This window comes from Cheilinus undulatus, linkage group 4 (assembly GCF_018320785.1).
Source record: "Cheilinus undulatus linkage group 4, ASM1832078v1, whole genome shotgun sequence".
In the NCBI taxonomy this organism is placed as follows: Eukaryota; Metazoa; Chordata; class Actinopteri; order Labriformes; family Labridae; genus Cheilinus; species Cheilinus undulatus.
Window position 1 is genome coordinate 48302491 of NC_054868.1, and position 19689 is coordinate 48322179.

A 19689-nucleotide genomic window follows, 5' to 3' on the forward strand; every position below is an offset into this window, starting at 1 on the left:
GGACTTTCCTTAATATTCTAACATTTTTAGATGGTAGACTTCTGTGAGATTTAAGCCGTGATCGTCAAGGTTAAAACAAACAAAAAAGTCTTGGAATATTTGTTTTGTATAAGATAAATCTAAAACATATGGAAATTTAACTTTCTGAAGTAAAACACAGAAAAAAAACTTAAGATATTCTAATTTTCTTAGATGCACATTCATGTGTAAATAACAAAGAAACTGGAAGATAAAAAGGACCAGAAACAGTTTTCAAGTTTTTTTAAATATTATTTTTAATACTTTTCTTAAAAAAGATGCTGTACTCCATAATCTGAACAAGATGAATCTATTGACCTCAATGCCTCACTCACCAACATACCAACAGGTTGTTCTGGGTAAAATAAAATCAGAGCAAAGGAGAAAAAAAGAAAATAAGCTCAAAACAATCAAATATGAAAAGGGAAAAAAAGAAATGAATGAAACATTAAAAAAGCGATTAAGAATCTTGAACACTCACAGATCTCTGGGCCAACCTAAGAAGATCAGGAGAACGTCCTGCTTCCAGAAAAACACAATGGCACACGACATCCCAAATCAGTTAGCATGGACGATGAAAGGTTTTTAAAATAAGACAGGAAGACAAACAAAGGAGCTATGATACAGACAGAAGCTGTAAGGACAGAACGACTAAAAACATGTACAAGATGAAGGAAACTTAAGATGTAAGTACTGATGAGCTGAGTGCAGATATTGATGGGTTTTAGTAAAGTAGTGACATACAGTGATGTTGAACCGCTTCTTTAAACTATCACAGAGCAAACTGCTGCAGAACTTCAGATTTAAAAGGGGATAATGGAAAAATTAAATAGCAATAAAAACATAGCCTTTAATATAAAGTGAAAAGAAGATGCATCTTGCACGTAAAAAATGTGAATGAACTTTCAGCACTCAATAGATTGGTTTTGGCATAGAGTCGAGAAAAAAATAAACAGAAAAAAAAGGTATGAGAGAGATAAGACAGACAAAACAATCCTCTCGATAGAATCATAAAAAAGTTTTTTTTCTTTACAGTAAATTCTACAAAATCAAAACCAGAGCTCAGAGATGAACACAGAGACGAGCTTTGCTCCCCCGAAATCCTAATTCCTCTCATGTTCTTTTGCGTTGACATTGCGTCGTATATAATATATATTCATGTATCTATTGATATATATAATATGTATAATTTGTTGGGTATGATTGTTAGTTTACAGGCCAGAGCGCTAAGGCAAAGATCACACTCTGAGGCGTTCAAAACGGCCATTCCTTCCCCATCACCATCAGATAGTTGAGCCTCACTGACGCCTCCTTCTCTTGAAGAGAGAGGGTAAGAAGGAAGTGAAGGGAGGAAGGATATATTGAAAAGTGTGTGAATGTGTTGCGTTCCCACTGTGTCCTGAGGAAACAACCCACTCTCAGGTGCCCGACAAACTAGACCACACCAGCTTTGGTTAAAATCCAACGTAAAATAAAAACAAAGGAGATTAGAAGAGAAGAAAAGAGAAAACGATCTGTCTGTTTGTAAATTTGTTCACCTGATCCTTCTAAACTTCTCACATTAGAGAACAAGGTTTTCATTGTTTTCTTAAATTAAACCATTATTTTCATGTCAAAGTTCTGTCCCCTCAGTTTCTTTCTGTTCTTGTGTTTCTCCTCGACGGAGCCCACTATCGGATTAATTCACTGTCCGACCATGAACACCAAGCCAGACACCAAAACGTATCTGAGGTTGGAGGGAAAGAGGGTTTGCTTATTTCACTTGCCCCCTCTCATTCACATGACACAAGCCAGCTGTTTCAACTACTGAGAGAAAGGGACAGTTACTATCAAGTCTGTGTGTACGTGTGTATCTGTGAGAGCAGCGACCGTGTTTCAGAGCTTCGTGGTTTATATGCATGTTTGTAAATTTGCTTATGTGTGTCTACAGGTCCTTCCCTCGCTCACACCGTCTGCTCTCCTCCAATCAGAAGAGGTTTTCCTCAAAAATGGCCATCAGGTCACTCTGGAAGTTTATATCAATGGTGTCAACCTGCAGGAGAGAAGACAGAAAAAAGCAAGGATTAAAGTCTGACCTTAAAATAGACCTTTTATTGCAATTTCATAAACTTGATTCTTTTCCTTGGACATTAATGGGGCAGAGTGACAAAATTCACCAATAATAAGAGCTACTACTGGAATCCTGCACCAGGTCAGGCTACCACAGATACCTGATGTGTGACCTGCAAAAACATTCAGCTGCAGGTAGAAAAAAATAACTACATTTTCACGGGTAAAGGAAAAAATAAACTGGGTGTAGTGGAAAAAATAACAAAAACAAAAAAACATAGCCTTTATGACAAAAAACACTATACTTTTTACATCTAAATAAGCAAAATACTGCCAAGTATGATCAGAATTAGTTCCTTAATGCTTTAAGGCACTGCGGTAGACTTAAGAGGTGGCAGGCTGATTTCCTGCCACTTATTTGTGTATGCAATGTGCACAAGCATCAGGGAAAAATACATGTCCTTGCTGCTAATACAATGATTTGTTCAACAGCTAAAAAGAAAACACTTCCATAGAAAGTAGGGATGCACGATATTATGGCCTGATATCGGTATCAGCAAAGATAAATACTGGTATTGGCAGATATTAAAATTTCTGACGATATTTCAGCCATGAATATCAGCATATCGGCTGCAAAATTTGGCCATATAGTCTAATAAATTAATGGAGTTTTAGGCTGGACCAACAGACCTATGTAAGTTGAGATCTTTTTCTGTATTCATCTTCAGTCTTTAAAGTGTGTTTAAAGAAAAAAAGCTTTTTTTTTTCATCCTCAAATCTTAACTTGTGTTCAAAGGACTGAATTTTTAGTTATGTAAAACATATTCAAATATCAGTATCAATATCGGTATTGGCAAAAATCCAATATTGTGCATCCCTAATCGAAAGTGAGAGGTGGTACGTATATCCCCAACAGCTCAAGTCGGGTCAGGATGGGACGGGTCGTGCAAAATAGGACCTGTGCAGGACTCTGGCTACTACCTGGCAGCTGTTTGGTAACAGTGGTGGATCAAGAAGAAGGGCTGGGTTTTTTTTTTACCTTTGACCTACAACCTCAAAAATGTAATCAGTTCATTCTTGAGTAAGAGTTGATATTTTTGCAAAGTTTGAAGTAACACCCTCAGTATGTTCTTTGAGTGTATTCAAGAGACATAAACGTAAGTAAAATGCACCTTAATATCCTGCTCCCCTGGCTGGCCCTGGCCATCCCAGCCATGGAAACTAAATAACATCAATATAATTTTTACTTTTCTATCCTTTATGCAAACCCCTAAATTTATCATGTTCTTTAATCAGCTGTTCAAGCTCATTTCTCTCGACAGACCCCACTTTATTTTAGCCACATTTTTTTTTTGTCCTGAGGGGAAACAGCTACTTCTCAGATCCATCAATGCATGAATGTATTTTCAAAAATAAATATGTGATACTTGTGCTTTATTCTGACATCAAACCACAGTACATCTCTATGGCAGATACTAACATTGGGCAATAATATAGAAGGTTTTTGAGATAAATCCAAACAGTTTCAGACAAGGTTTAGGGTAAGACAATATTGTTTGGACAGTTGTAATTTATGACCATAAAGTTTATAATGCTGCTACTGCATCTTTGCCACTTTATAATAAAGCTCTTGCATATCCTATATTGTAACTGATGAAATTGTGGCCTCTGCAGCTACAACAGATAACTTTAGAAAGTATTTGTTTTAGATTACTTTTTAAAAACACTGTGAATAGGTTCTTGTTTTAATGTATAATGATGTCATTTATGCACTTTGTGTTGTCAGACGTATCATTCTTGCTGTGCTGACATTTTCATTTTACCTCTTGTGACAGTTTTTTGTGGGATTACCGATGGAGATCAGCAACTTGTGAAATATGTGATTCAAACACTTTCATTTATCATAAATGAATGACCAATGATATTTCATACTGGCCTTAAACAAACAACTAAACTTAACTGATTTCAAGGAAAAAGACTGCAAGCCTAAAGCTAAGTAAAAAACTGTTTACAGTACAAAGAATTAGGAGTAAAATGCTTATTGTTACATGGTGTTTACCATTGGTAGCTGCAAATGCTTCTAAGTGAAGCAAGCACAAATTTTCAGTAAATTAAGTGGGATTAATATAAAGAGTTTTATGCAATTTAAAATATGTTTGGTCTTTGATTTAAAAATACAGTTTCAAGTTTAATACCTGGATTCCCTACAACAGGTAATTTATTGATTTTAATTGTTAAAATTACTGATAAACTTAAGCGGTTTTCATGTGTTGTGTTTCTCAGAAAAGCTGAGGTAGAAAAAAGAGTTCTGCTTTAAAAAACCTGTCCGAGATAATCAGACACATTTTAAATCATTTATTAGCCATGTTTTGTAACTTCATACTATTTAGGAACAGAAAAGGAGGATTATTACAGCTTTAATCTAAAAACCTGAAATCAGAGATTTAATATTAGTCATGTACATACCGCCTCTCTCCGACGCCTCTCCTGCTCACGGCGGCGTGCCAGCTCCCTCTGGTCGAGGGCGTTCTGTGAAGCAGAGGAGGGCGGAGTTGGAGCTTGTTGTGGAGGGGGCAGAGCCTGTGGAGAGTGAGTGGGTGGGGTAGAAGCAGGAGGCGTGGGAGCAAGTGGCGACTGTTGCTCCTGGCGACGGCGGGTGTCTTCATGAGCTCGACGGGCATGCTCCATGGTGTCATCGTCGTCGCGGCTACAACATTTAAATAAAAAACCAGAAGTGTTAGACCTACAGCTGTATCATTTCAGGGGCTTTAATGATGTTCATTATATTTTCTCTGTTTTTCTACATATTCAGAATTGTCAGTTTTGTTTAAATAGATCAAACTTGAGTGAAAGCTGGGTTCAGATATTCATTGTGATGATTACCCACAGAATCTCAACCATTCATGCGTTCCAGTAGATAGTCATAGCTCAGTGGGATTCACTGAATGCAAGTGCTGCTGGGAAAGATGGTTATTTATTTGAAAATAAAAAAATTCAGTTCTCTTTAGGAGAAGAGATGAAGAGCTTAAAAACATCTCCTCTTCCTCTCATACCGTAGTTTCTCCTGCTCTCTCCTGGCCTGCTCAGCTTGTGCTTTCAGCAGTCTCTCTCTCTCCTCCTTCTCCTTGGCGGCTCGTTTGAACTGTTCGAAGCTGTCACTGGAGGAGCGCACAGAGGAGGCCGGCGTGGACTGGGACCGCTGAGCCAGACTCGCCCAGGAACCCATGTTCTTTAACTTCACGTCCTGGGAGAGGAAATAACAGATTCAATGGAGGAATTGAATTTTACATAAGACAGCAATGTTTAAATCCAGAATCCTACTGCAAACAGACCTGTGTCTTCTTGGCAGCAATGGGAGTTTTGGGCTCTTGTTTGATTTTCATCTCTTGCTGGGAGTGGGGGGGCAATGGGGAGTCTGTGAGGCGGGAACTAGCTCGAGAATTATCCAGCGACTTTGAGTCTAATCCTGAAGACAAGGATATGGGCATTAACAACACCTGAATCTTTCTGTATATAATTCACAGACATGACAATAATAGCTGGGAAAGTTTTGAACTCACTGTGTTTGATGTCAGTTTTGTGTGCATCCTGACGCATTACAGGACTGAAGGGCGATGGGGGCAGGACAGGCGACTGGGAAGGTTTCTCATCTTTGACCCCCACCAGGTTGGACCTTTGCTCCTGTAGAGCCACAGTGCGTTTTCATGAAGGCAGGCATTAATGAGACTTTTAGAATAAACCTTCTGCTACTGAAACACAGCAGACTGTTTTAGAGATTATAAATGCAGTCAACACACACATCATGAATCAGAGGTGTATCACTCACATGTTTCTTGGTCTGCAAGGGCGACTGCTGTCCCATTGTGTGGAACTGAGGCATCTGAGGAGAGTGCATCATGAGGGGAGACGGGCTCTCACGCAGACCTTATAAAGAGGATATGAAAAATCACATAGACCACCTAACACAATGGGACATACAGCTAAGAAGTGTAAAAATCTGCAATCTACGTGTTGTATTATTATCAAAACAGCCCACTGTGAGCAATCTGAATGCTTGACTTAAATATTACAAGAGTGGTACTAGTTCTTTGAAATTTCCATTGTATCTTCAGAGAATCTTTAAGAGCACAGATATTTAAAAAGAACAGATAATTAGCAGGAGTTACAAACTGTAGCATGTTTAGCTGCATCTTCTTTTTGTAGGTTGTAGTTTCTCCAAAACACAGCAACAAACAAGTATGAAACAAAAGAAGACTCAAGGACAAAATGCGACTCTTCTGTTTCTTAGACATAGCTTTTTTTCCATTTCATTTCAAAAAAAGAAGCTGTTCAATCCCCCTCTTTAAAAACTAAAAAAAAAAAAGATTTGTAAAGGCAGAATTATTTCTACACAGTGCATGCAAATGCAATTTTTCAAATATTCAATTCTAAGGTTTTGATGAAATCAAACAGTACTGACACATGTTTTAATATCACGGCTAGGGCCAGACCATCATGGTTTTTGGGGACCAATGCTGATATTAGGAAATAAAACATTCTGATAAGTGATATATCAGCTGATTAAATCTTTATATGAAAATGTTTTTATTAATAAATAAATAAAACAAATAACAGCTTCTGGTTCCTTGAATTTAGTTCAAATGTGTTAGAAATATATAAATTGTAGGCAGAACATTTTACTATTACCTAATACTTTATCAAAAAATAACTTTCATGAACAAACTAATGTGAAAAAATGCAGTAACCTCTGGGAGCAAGACATGTTGTTATTGGTGTGCATACGATGTGTGTGAAGAAGTTGTCAGTGAGTGTATTTGCAAATGACAAATTAATGATTATGTTCAGGTAACAGGTAATGGATAAACACCGCCATAAAAGTCACTGGTAAAATGAAACGCACCTCTGATGTTCTCTAAACGTTCATTCACATTAGCCGTGTTTCCATCAGGGGGTCTGGTTTGACTGAGTATGGTTTGGTATGCTATACCCCCAAATAGTGTGCAGTTCCACAGACATCCATGCCCTCACTTGGTGGGCAGGCTGTAAAGGCGATGAATGTGAGGTCACATGCAGCATGAGTCTGCTGGTTCAGCCTCAGAATTGTAGAGAGGATCAGTGACAAAAATCAGTCGCCAATAAGCATTAAACTGCTTTATTTCAGCTGGAAGTGCCTTTTTAAAAAAAAGAAAAATAACTACATATTAATTATATTAACCACTGTCAGTAAAGAGCTTCAGCTGATGGACCACATGTAAAGAGACGTTTTGACTTGTAACTGTACGTTAATATGTAAATATGTCTGGTCTAAAACTGTTTATATGACAAAATATACAAGTTTAGAGCTGTACTGTAAGAATTCGCCCCATTAATAATAAAGTAAAAGTTTAGCTGGCCTTAAAATCAAACTAGATTAAGTCAGAAATCCTGGGTGTGCTGATCTCATTTTAAAATAGGCTGCAGCCCAAAGTTTTATAAACATGTTCAACAACCACAGTGCGATGTTGTCAGAAGTTACCTAAAGTAAGTAGAGTAACGAGAAGTAACAGTACAGAGAATCAACTGTTCTAAGGCTGAGTATTCACAAAACTTCAGCATTAATTTAGTTTCACATCCACCATGGATAGACCAGGCTGATGTGAGCCCTCAGGCTCTGCTTTGTATTCTTAAAATCAGGTCCAGATAAACGTCAGGAAACTAGATTTGTGGCCAGATATCAATATTTATAAACTAGTAAACAGTTTGGAACTCCGTCGAGTCAAAATATCCCTGAATTAAGCAGATATTAGTCTGTTTTTCTCCTGTTTTCGCCCGCTTCTCATAGAGCAGACTTCCGTGTTTTGCAACCCCAGCTGAGCAGCTGTGTCGCGTGCTGACGTGACGTCAGTGTTATTCCCTATTGTGTGTGTAGCTCCACCTTTTTGGGAGGGATAGGTAAGATTTGGTACCCGTACGGAAGGGTGCCTAAAAGTGGGACGGTGCGGGTCGAGATTTTTTTGGGACCATTTCCAACTTTCCTCGATGGAAACGCAAAAAAAAAAAAAAAAACCGTGCCGTTCCAAACTGATCTGAGCCGGACCGCTTGGTGGAAACGACCTAATTTTCTTTCCTTCAGCTCTCTGAGCCATTATGACTCAAACTCCGACCAGAAATTGACTGAACGTAACATCACATGAGATATTGCACCATTACGTTAATTGTGCCGTTGCTGACTCTGCGGAAGTTTATAGCGGGATATTGTTAAGCTAGGTTATCCTTTAGCTTGCTAACATAAACAGATAAGCGTCGCCGTCACAATGAGGCACGACATGGCTCATGGACAAGCGGGTTGAATGATACAGGGAACTTATGGAGTGACTGCTAATTTCACAAACTACTTAGAAACTCACCACTGTGGTAAAATAACCCGTTCTCTTCAACAGTCAGTGCTCAGCCAAGCTGCTCTGAGCTCTAGTCTCTCTACTGTACTACTGTACTGTATCGCGTGGATTGAAAAAAGTCAGAGCGCCCTCTACTGGATCCATAATAGAACACATGCTGAGACATCACGTTTAAATAAAGCCAAGTCTTATCCCTTGCTCTTTATTAGCGAAAATTAAAGTGTTTACATCGTCGGTTATCGGCAAACACTTTTGGCCGATTACCGATTATTTTCAACAGGCTATAATCGATCAGTTAAATAGGTCAACTAAAGCTTAAATATCAAGCATGTTTGATATCACCCATTCCCTCTCAACCATCTGACAGCGAGCAGACAGGGGAGCGTCACCAGCCGCATCATATGTACTTTCACCGATCACAAGCATAATGTCCCAATTTTTGATTGTTTTTGTATACCTTACACTGTGTTTAATTTATCCTTATATCTTTCCCACTGAATCTGAGCACTTGTCTGTTAGTATCATACTGTTCAATAAAAAAAAAACAAAACAAAAAAAAAACGCCCACAAGTATAAACAAAACCTTCATTCCAGACAGGATTCAATCCCAATTCCTTTCCTTGTTTAATGATTTTTGTTGCACCTGCCAGAACAGCCTGTGGTGGAGGGACAGCAAGTCGACTATATCCATAGACATGCCATTGTTTTTTTGTTTTGTCTTTTTTTTTGTTTTTGTTTTCTGAGGTCACGTGATCAGGAGAGGTCGCATGTGGTCTGCAGGTGTGTGGTCTCACAGTCTGGCTGAGTCCTCTGGTGAGTGCGTTCAGAGAATTAAAGACCAAAAACCGTTTGAATTTGTCCTCATGTCTGTGGTCTCACACGTTTATAAAATCATTTAAGATTCTAAAATTGTCTAGTGTGTGGGCAGCTTTACTGCTGCCCTAGAAGAGGGTGCCAACAGATTTGCGTTATCGAGTTAGCGCTCTCTCTCATTCACTCACAGCAGCTTTGTGTTAAATATGTCTTAAGATCTGCACTTTAGGGTCTAGAGTCAGTGTCAACAAATGTTGACACACAGGTGTGTCAGTAGCCAAGCTCAAGCTCAACAGCATTTCCACCCCTAGCGATATGCCCAGAGACCGCTGCCAGTTTTCAGGACTTCGGGACATCCACAGCACAACCAGGGGCTCATGGCAACCCTACGACCTGCCCAGACAGTATCCTAGGCAGAGCCTACTCCCCACATTCACTCCTACTGTGCTCTAAAGGTTACTTTTCAGATTATTTTTACGTGCCCCTGGTAATATGCAAGGACATCTAGAGCACGACCAGCGTTGTGTCAATCTTCCTTTCTGCCTGATGACGCCCTCAGGCAGGCTTACTCACCAATACACACCTTAATTCAGCCTAAGTGCCTCAAAGTTCTGCACAGTGATCTATATAAGACATACTACCAAAAATAATAAATACTTATCATTTTTGGTAGTATTATTATTTTTACTGCTGCTTTATCCTTCAAGCATCTTGATTAAGAACCAGTCTCGATGGTTATGGTATCTTACCGGCTACAAAAGGCTCAGCTTTGCTGCGTGGTGACAGCTGCTGTTGGTGTTGCTGCATCTGATGCACCTTCTGCTGCAGGGCGACCCCCTTCTGCTGCTGCGTTGAAGTGTTCGTATGTGGGAACGGCTGTCTCATGTGAGAGTGGCCCGAGCCGTGTCTCTGTGTCAGGGCGGGGCTTGAAGTGGGCACAGCCTGTGAGTTCATCGACTGCATGAGCTGAGAGGCGCTCTGAACGGGCGAATGTGTGAGCGTGTGTGACGTCTGTGCCGAGGGTCGAGACTGGAGCGACTGCAGGAAGGTGTGAACCTGACTGAGGGGCGGGATTTCAGAACTAGGGGGCGTTGGTTCCTCATCGTCCTCCAGCAGAGCTTGGGGCGGTTGTGCGGAAAGGGTACCCAAGATGCCGTGCGAAGGGGGTGACGGGACGCGGGGGCGGGGGACAGGCTGGGGCAGTGAAAGTGGAAGCGAGGGCTGAAGGTGGGGTGAGGATGAGGGAGGCAGAGAGGGGAGTGTGGATGGGGGAGGCTGGGAGATTTTAGGAGGAAGTGGCGCTGCTCGGTTGCTGGGTCTTGACGGTTGTTGGGGCAGAGCGTTGTGGATCGCTGCAAATAAAAGAAAATGTATCAGAAATGAACAGAGCAAATTAACTTCTGTAAAGTTTACTCAGCACTTGTACATTTTAATGCCTAAAATAATCAACAAAACATTCACTTTTGCAATTTTTATAAACCCCTAAAATGAGACAAAATGAAAAGTGCTGCCCTACCCCTACATTTTGCACATTCACAACAAGGGTTAGGGCTATCTGCTGTTTTTAAGAACTTCCTTGCCCCTTCAGACAGAGTTACAAGGCAAAATCTCAAAATGGGACACTCCATCAGTGTTGATGTGATTGTGATGCTTACAAGGTTCACTTCATTATTCCTGTGAAGGGAAATGTGTTATGCAGTCAGCAGTCAAACCTACTGTACATGAAGACTGATCCTAAACACAGCTTAAAGACACAATAAACAGAAGCTCAATGAGTCAAGAGCAAAAAAATAAGATACTAGTGCTGCACAATAAATCCAATTGCTATCTCAGGCTATGCAACTACACAATCACATAAGAGACTGCAATTATTTTGTATCAGGTAGTCCTTGAAAGGTTTACAAAAATATACCTTTGCAGAAGTACTTGAATAAAAAAGGGGGGGGGGAGTAGAAATGTAAACCTCAGATTTTGTACTGTTATGCAACTTAATATTTGTATGTTTTGAGTTGAGAAATACAAGCTTCAAAACTATCATTATTCTCTGCATATTCCTTCATAGCCAAGCATAATGGCAATTGCAAATCACATTACCCAGAATAATCACAATCACACATTATCATGAGGCAGTATTAGAAAAAACAAGCATTATTAGTACTGTCAAGATTAATTGAGTTAATCGTGATTAATCAAGGTTCACAAGTCAGCAGTCATGTGAACCTTGTGTTATAAAACAGAAAGTCAATTCCGGAAGAAAAATATAGAATGACACAATTTTGTTTTAATGCATAATATAATTTTAAAATGTGATAGAAAACAGTGCAGTGGAAATTCTAAGATTTATTGCGATTGAATATTTTAATCTTTTGACAGCCTGCCATAGCTGCCATAAATTAACAGCACTGGTAATTACCAACACCATTTTTGTTGTTTCTGCAATGGTTAATACACCAATATGTAGAAGCTCTTTAACCCAAATGATATTTTTAATGCTAAAATATGATTATTATTGTTATCCATGAATTTTCAAGTTTACTGTTTTACAAAAAACTGAAAAAATAGTAAAGCACATTATTATTTCTTGATTAATATGTCATATTATAGTTATTTACTTGCATTCCTGAAGAGAAAAATGAGTTTTAGTGGTTGAATGTTATGCTTAATTAATTTCTGACTTCTCAGAGAAGCCCAGTGAGCTGGCTCAAATTTGGGTATAAAAAGGTGAATTCAGTTTGAAATTCCTCATTCCTGTTCAAAATGGTAAAACATAGGGAGCTCACTGAAAATGAAAGAGTCCGCATTAAAGCACTTCATGATGCAGCTGTGGCATAAACCTTACTTTGGGTGGTGGTCTAATAAATTTGTTAAGTGCTGTATTTCCACACACTCTTACAGGCTATTGTGATTTTAATACTGAGGGACCCTAACCAAATGTTAAACAGTTCAAAGCTAAGCTTCCTCAAAAGGTGCATACATTGATACACCTTTTAGCAAACTGCATCCACCTGGGACTCAAATCTAAGGTTGTCATCAATTATAGTACCAAGACATTTGTAGTAGGGCTCGGCAATCAATTGCAAATGAGATTTAGTAGCAATATGGCCTGCTGCAATTTACAAATCACAAAGGTTGCAATATTTCTTTAACTTGAACTGTGTCAGAATACCAGTTTCATAGTTTTTTTTGCAGCAGAGATTTTATGCACATTATGCAAACATTCAAGTTTTTAAAGTATAAAAATACCTGTTTTACCAATGAATGTTTTTTTAATTTAAAACGAGATTGACATAAAAATGATCATCCTCATCAATATAGCAATTGATGTCAAATCTGCAAACAAGCCAAAACAATTGCAATTATTTAAATTTTTTTGTGTTAAAAGATATCTGTTTTAAATCATTTTGTCTTGGTATATTCTATCTAATATTGTTTAGGTTATAATTTAGATGATGTATTTCTTGTCTTTATTGAAAAATATTTAAGATGAGGAATCTAAAAAGAATTGCATATTAAATTGCAATTGCAATACTGGGGAAAAATATTGCAATTAGATTATCTTTGCAAAACATTTAGCCCTACTTTGTAGTGCTGCACAGCTTCAACAGCCTGGTTTTTGTTGACACTTTGTACCATCATATCCCATAAAAATGGTTAACACAAATTTAAATAGTATTTTCAAAAGTTCAGTAGTTTTGACTGTGCCGATGTTGCTTCTGAAGCATGCAGCACGAATGGTTATAGACATAAACTTCATTTCTCATCACTTATTCCCCCCCAGAAAGATTGATTCAATTGTTTTCATCTCACAAGGCTGTGAATCACAATATAACCAGAGGTGCATGTTGTAAAGTTTGAATTGAAAGAAAAAATAGCGCAGTACACATCCTTGTACACAGGCAGAAGTGCTGCTGCTGGAAATGGATATACAGTCATAAGGCATTACAACATAAACATTTGCATCGTTTAACTCCAACCATGATGTAGCCTTTTCCTTTCTATTCTTATTTTCATTTGTACTTACTTAGTCCCCATTTTTAGTGTGTGTGCTGCAGCAATGCTTCAATTTCTACTCTAGGGGTTGATTAAGGGCTATCATATCTTGTCTCTTCTGTCAGTTTTGCTTGCAGGCTTTTTGTTGTTCCTTGTTTCTGCACAGCTACTGAAAAATGCCATGAAATACAGATGACGGCAAGTGCAAGACACACAGACAGAGCTTACGAAATGAAGAAATGACAGTTTAGGAGGAGACTGCCTTAGAAAGCTTTGGGACACCTCTTTGATGCTTGGTCAACAATGCCCTTATATTCAGTACCTGTGAGTTAAAAATGCCCTGATATTTCTCGTTCTTAGAAATCAGGTGAGGAAAGGCCCAGAAAATAAGTGTACTAAGTAGAGAGTCACATTCATAAACTTTCTTACTTGTTTTTGCAGCGTACACACCTGGGGAAGGTATGATGGGATGCTGGTTGAGGAAAGGGTGCGTCTCAGCGGGCGTCTGGTTTGTTGGCGCGTTTGTGTTGAGGGGGCCGGTCATGACAGGGGCACCAGCAGGGGTAATGTTTGTGTTTGGCTCTGCGTTCGACTGCGTCATGTGAGGGTTCATGAAGTGAGCCAGAGGGTCAAATCCAGGACTCAGCAGCTGGGAGTCCAGTGACGGGACAGGGACAGAGACCGGGGGAGGCGGGACAAATGGTGGTTTGGCCTGGGCCGCCTGAGGCTGAATCTGAGGTTGAGGAGCGACCGGGCCTGCTCCGCTATTGAGTGCCTGGTGGGGCGGTCTTTTGGTGTCTTTGTTAGTCGAGTTCTTCTTCTGCTGCTTGGGAACCAGCCCTGCTGAATGAAGATATTACAGTTTAATGTAGTGGTTCCGAATACAGTGTGTTCATTTGATCAGTTTGTGCTTTCATTCATGTTGAGATAAACTTTCCAGCTGTTCAGGAGCCAAAATCTCATCTACCATCTCTTAATATGATGAATGAATGAATGAAGATAGTCAAAGCTGATATTGTGGGTATGCTCTTACCATTCTCAGAGTCTTCACTATCAGAGGAGTCGCTGCTGCCAGAAGATGAGGATTCTGTCTTTAATTTCGTCATGTTTGTCATTTCTGAAGGCTTCTCTGCTGAAACAAAACACAAAACATACTGAAATTTGCTGTCTCACATTAACAACAGTAAAATGTTTTGAACAAAATACATCTGATACCTTGTTAAACAAGCTGAGACACATAAATTAAAGCATAATTCTGAGTCAAAGTCTGAAATGTTTGCAGACAAGCTTAATGACTATCAGCTAGATCGACATTATCACATCTTCATGTCTCAGTGCTGTGACTCAAACAGCCTACCTGACGGTTTCTTCTTCTTCTTCAGACAGCTGGAGACATATTTCTCCAGCTCTCTCAGCGTAGAAGGCTTCAGCGTCTCAAAGTCTATCTCTATTTCGTCGGGGTTGGAGTTCTTCAGTGATGGCTCACGTGTCTGGATTATGTGCACGACGCGGCCCAGTTTGTCACCGGGCAGCTTGTTGATGTCCAGGCTCAGTTGGCGTTTTTCCTCGTACGACATCGGCTTGCTCCTGTCTGTAGACCCTGCCCCGAAAACATCTGCAAAGCAAAGTTTGTAGCAGGTCAATGCAAGACTGTTAAAGATGATTTGGCAGGTTAGTTTATTTGACATTTATTCTAAAACATGTCTATTTTTAGTGGAGCTCTTAAATAAAACCTTTTTTTTTTTACCCAAACTGCCTTGTTATGTCACTGAAGGGACCTGGCCTTAGCTCAACCTGTAGTGGTAGGTTATAATGGGTGTGAGCAGTTGTTTCACACAGTTTATGTTGTTTTCAGAGCCGTCACTTAATTTTACTAGTTTTCAAACTGGTTCAATGTTGTGTTTGTGCCAGTTGCAAAAATTCTAGCTTGACTGGACACAGGCTGCACTGTCTCCTTGACAGGAAAAGGTGTGAAACTACTGTTTGGAGATGGGACTTCAGTTCCATTTGAACTGTCATGTTGGGGCCATATTGATGTATTGTTAATAGTTGTGGATTTGGAAAGGCAAATATTCATGCACAAAAATATTTTTTTCTGTTGTTGGTTTGTGGCATTTGTACCTTTCCCCTCCCGCCTAGGTTGGAGCTGCTACCTGCAGTTTAATTTAAGGGTACTGATGACACCTGTGAGTATCTCCTGTGTGAGTGGGAGCAAAACAGTTTTTTGACTGCAGAGGGCAGAGATGCAGAAATTGCTGTAGAATTCTTTTGTTTATCAATCCTCAGTCTAAGTTCTTGCTGAAGGTTTTTGTGAATAAATTCTTGAGCTGACGCTGGATCCGCTGCAGCCTTTTGTTTTGACTGCGTGTGTTGACCCGCTCAGCAGTGGCTTTTCTGGAAGATTGACGTTTGAAGCCACCACACGTCTGGTTAACTGATTTAAGCTACTAGACAAACAGCCCTGACTCTGCTCAATGGGCTCTGGTTGTAACTGGTTTTCAAAGCAGTGGCTGTAAACAAACTCCCTCCAGTGTTACTTCTAACTGCCATTGCTAGTTGTGGCTCTGCTAAAGCCCTGTCAATTACAGAGTAAAACTTTTATTCCAACACATTCTTCCCAGTAAAAGTCACCAGTTTTTTATTTACTGGAAGGCTTTTAATATGAAGCAAACTATCAGGATGTAGGAATGTTGAAATAGGCTAATCAGAATGCATCGCGATGTTGATGTGGACGATTCTGCATCGGTGCAGAGGCTGCTCATAATCAATGAAGCCAGGTGCTGGTTATGTATTTTCCACCCTGCAGCTAACCTGGCACACCAGATGGACTTGTTTCACACATCCATCTGCTAAATTACTCATAGACAGCATCTGGGAAAGGGCAGAGCCTTTAAAAAAACTCGGAGGGTGACTGGATTAAACTTCTGTCTGTCACATCTTTACAGGCCAATCAGAGCAACAAAACACGTGATGTCGTAGCCACTACAGAGAAGTAAATCTGTAGAGAACTGCTCCTGTGTTGTGAAAGCCAAACAACTGGTCGTTTATATGTTCTTGGCAGAAAGCTTGGACCTCCTTGTTGTGGATTTTAGTATTTATTTTATTCTCAGTACTCAATGCTTTTTAAAATGTAAGTACAATACTTCCCCAAAGATATACTTCAGTAAAAGTAAAAGTAGTGATTTTAAAAACTACTCAAAAAAGTACAAGTACTCAAAAAGCTACTCAATTACAGTAATTTGAGTAAATGTAATCAGTTACTTTTCCCCCCTGGTTGTCTGTGGCACACATTTTTGAGAAGAAGAATGTGACGTGATTGGATCTATCCCTATAGAAATACACTATTAGATACCAGTGGTTTATGCCAGTCACATGTAATAATCCATGTTCTGTTTGCTACTGGATCTAACCTGCTGGTCTCTTTGATACATTGCAGATGTATAATTACAAGCATGGAGTCCGTTATTTGCATATAAATAGGTATTTTCTTCCTCAGTGACAATGGTAAGTTCATGTTTATTCATGTTGGACATGATCAAACTCAGCAGGACTCCCTTTAGTTACATCACTTCCAGCTGTCTGGTTTAAATGTGGATGCAAAATTAAGTATTCACTCGTGACTCAAGGGTTTACTGAAGTGTGTCTTTCAAAGTTATTTATCCACTAATTGATTCACCGGGGCCTCCAACCTCTAAGTTACTCTTAAAGACACAAACCTTCACATTCAGCATCTCTGTCATATACTCACCTACGTCATCCTCTGCCTCCAGAGCAGCTGAGGGCACGAGAGGGGTCGGTCCAGGCGGAGCAGGCACAGCTGGGCGGCTATTTTTGACTCCTTCTTTCTTCCTGTGATTGACAAATGATCAGATTAGCTCCACATAAAGAGGCTACAATAACGTCACTTATCTTGTTACCTCTGGAACACCTACCCAGCTTTTTTCCGTTCCTTCTTTGCAACTAATGGCTCTTTGCTACTTTTGTTTTTCTTAGAAGTCTGAAGAGGAGAGCTTTCCAAAGGCTCATCTGCTGTCATCTTCTTCTTGTGCTTTTCTTTCTTCTTCTCTTTCTTTTTGGGTTTACTGGCTTGGGGTTGGGAAAGTGCTGCCAGCTGCTCGTGTACAGCTTTAAGCTAAAGAACACATACAGAGCAGTGATGTTACATGACAAAGAAAGAGCAGCGTGTAAATGTGTTTCTTCATGTTTCAGCGTTCACCCCTGGTCGGTAAAGCTGCTCTGCGTGGCCCACCCACCTGTCGTGTCTCATTAGCCTCCCTCCCCCTTCATTTTCCATCCTCTAACCTGTTCCTGTAACTCAGCCAATCGCTGCTGTCTTTCGTGCTCTGAGTCTCCTGCCGAGGACTCCGATTCAGAGGAACTGGAGCTGTCGTCCTCAGAAGCAGCAGAAGGAGGCGGGGCTTGTCGAGTGGAGGGGGCAGGGTGGAGGGCCGTTGATGGGGTGGGAACAGGGACGGGCTCCTCTGGTTCATCAGGCATTTTGGCAAAACGCATCTCAAACACATCCTGATGTGATGGAAGAAATCAAAGAGGAAATATGGGTCACAGTTACAGCCACAAAGCAATAATGTCCTGATCATTTTATTGATATCCATGCAAAAAGGGTCAGCTGTTAGTGTTGGGAAATGATTGTTACGCTCTTAAATTTCTATTTGGCCATAAGTATGTGGACACTTTTGCTGCTGTAGCAGCTTCAACTGAGCTGGTGTATTTTATTTGTTGTCTTGAAAGCCCTCTTTATTTACTAAAATATAAAATAAGATAGTTCGAGGTTAGGAGTCCCAAAGTCTCAAATTCACACTGGGACAATAACTGAGGAGTACTGAACATTACCCTTGCAGGGAGCCCTGTTGTTAGTTAGAGTGCTCTTGCACAAGTGAAATAAACAAACTAGTGGTTTTACTGAGGTAAAGAGTTTATTTGCATCCCTTATTAACTGCTCTAGCCGTGGTTATAGAGTATATGAAATACATACGGCAGATAACTTGACATACTGTACATAATATGTTTGATTACCTGTAGTTTGCGTGCCATGTTGACCACGTCATGGTCAGGAGGATTGTACTTGTAACAGTTGGAGAACATCAACCGGACGTCTGCTGCAAATTCTTGAGCATCTCTGTACTGTCTGCTGTCCAACTTTTTCTAAGAGAGACAAAAACAACGAAATGATTAAAACCATGCAACATGAAATAACACCTCAGTTTTTTTGAGTTGTGCATTTCAGTTGGAAGGGTTAAAGTATTTCAACTTGAACATCATGTATTTCTGTCATTCCTTAACTAAATCAGGCAACTAAAGGTTTAAAGTAAAAATGGCAGAATTTTTAAGAGCAGTTTTTTTAAATGTTTTATTTTTGATGTTATTAATGAAGGGACACTCTATTTTTTTCATGCCATTAGACCAAAGGAGCTGTGGGCTTGAGCTTGATGGTTTAGCACTAATGTTTCATACCAGAGATGTCATTTAGCCCTATCAGTGAGCAACTCAATTTAGTTAAAGAACACCTGCACAAATATCAATCATAAATCCCAATGAAGAAGTGTTTGGGTGAGGACAGTTATTATTAGTGATTATTAAGCTGAGCCAAATGATCAAGGTCACTAAAAAGACACAGAATTCCCATCACTAGATACATGCTCATCCTTCAACAATGCACAATCAGAATCATCTGCAAGTACCTACTTTACTTGTATTTATTGGAATTTTATCAAATATTAAACACTCTGTGAATTAATATACCATAAAAATGACAGTACTGACTGCTAAATTAATTTTTCAAAACTGCATTAAAGTTGTTGTGAATCTGTCCTTTGTAGTTTTATTTGATTCTGATTCATATGCAAGGATGTGATTATCTGAGGATTCAGTAAACTACAGAGCAATTCAGTCTGATTTGATTCAGCACAGTTCAGTTCTACCTGATGCAAGTTGATAATAGAATCCAAAGAACTTCTTTCGAATCAAGAAACTAAAAAAAGGGGGGGGGGCATATATTAAAACTTCTTTTTACTTGTACCTGAGTCTTTGCCCCTCTGTACTTCTCACTTCATAGGCTTTATGAAATCCAGCAAACAGTCAAAAACATGTTTCAATTATCTCAAGAAGGACAAATTAAAGGCAATTCAACAATTTAAGGAGATTTGAATTATCACAGTGACAGAGCTCTGTGTGTCTGCAAGTTTAAATATTATACACAGGGGGCGCAGGTGGCCGAGGGGTTAAGGCGCACCCCATGTACGCAGACGGCCCGGGTTTCGAGTCCGGCCTGAGGCCCTTTACGGTATGTCTCTCCCCCGCTCTCATCCCTGTTTCAGACTCTATCCACTGTCCTCCTCTATCACATAAAGGCACAAAAATGCCCCAAAAAACCCTTTAAAAAATACATATATATTTATTTAAATATTTATATATTTATATAAAA

General features: G+C 39.6%; 1 protein-coding gene across 7 annotated transcripts in view; it reads right to left on the reverse strand.

Moving 5' to 3' along the window:
* Positions 1-265: 265 nt before the first annotated feature.
* Positions 266-19689, reverse strand: part of LOC121508004 (bromodomain-containing protein 4-like) — a 35232-nt gene continuing 15808 nt past the window's right edge. For 2 of the 7 annotated variants that reach the window (XM_041784454.1, XM_041784455.1), the window contains 14 exons: positions 18282-18410; positions 17550-17771; positions 17180-17379; positions 16996-17096; positions 14605-14862; positions 14281-14379; positions 13677-14090; positions 10007-10609; positions 5894-5991; positions 5628-5748; positions 5400-5533; positions 5121-5311; positions 4534-4774; positions 266-2050 (listed from right to left, as the gene is read on the reverse strand). In XM_041784454.1, coding sequence (XP_041640388.1) covers positions 1985-2050; positions 4534-4774; positions 5121-5311; positions 5400-5533; positions 5628-5748; positions 5894-5991; positions 10007-10609; positions 13677-14090; positions 14281-14379; positions 14605-14862; positions 16996-17096; positions 17180-17379; positions 17550-17771; positions 18282-18410 — 2877 coding nt within the window. In that variant the 3' untranslated portion in view covers positions 266-1984. The remainder of the gene's footprint in view (positions 2051-4533; positions 4775-5120; positions 5312-5399; positions 5534-5627; positions 5749-5893; positions 5992-10006; positions 10610-13676; positions 14091-14280; positions 14380-14604; positions 14863-16995; positions 17097-17179; positions 17380-17549; positions 17772-18281; positions 18411-19689) is intronic. The other 5 variants (XM_041784458.1, XM_041784456.1, XM_041784460.1 and 2 more) reach the window with 5 other exon arrangements.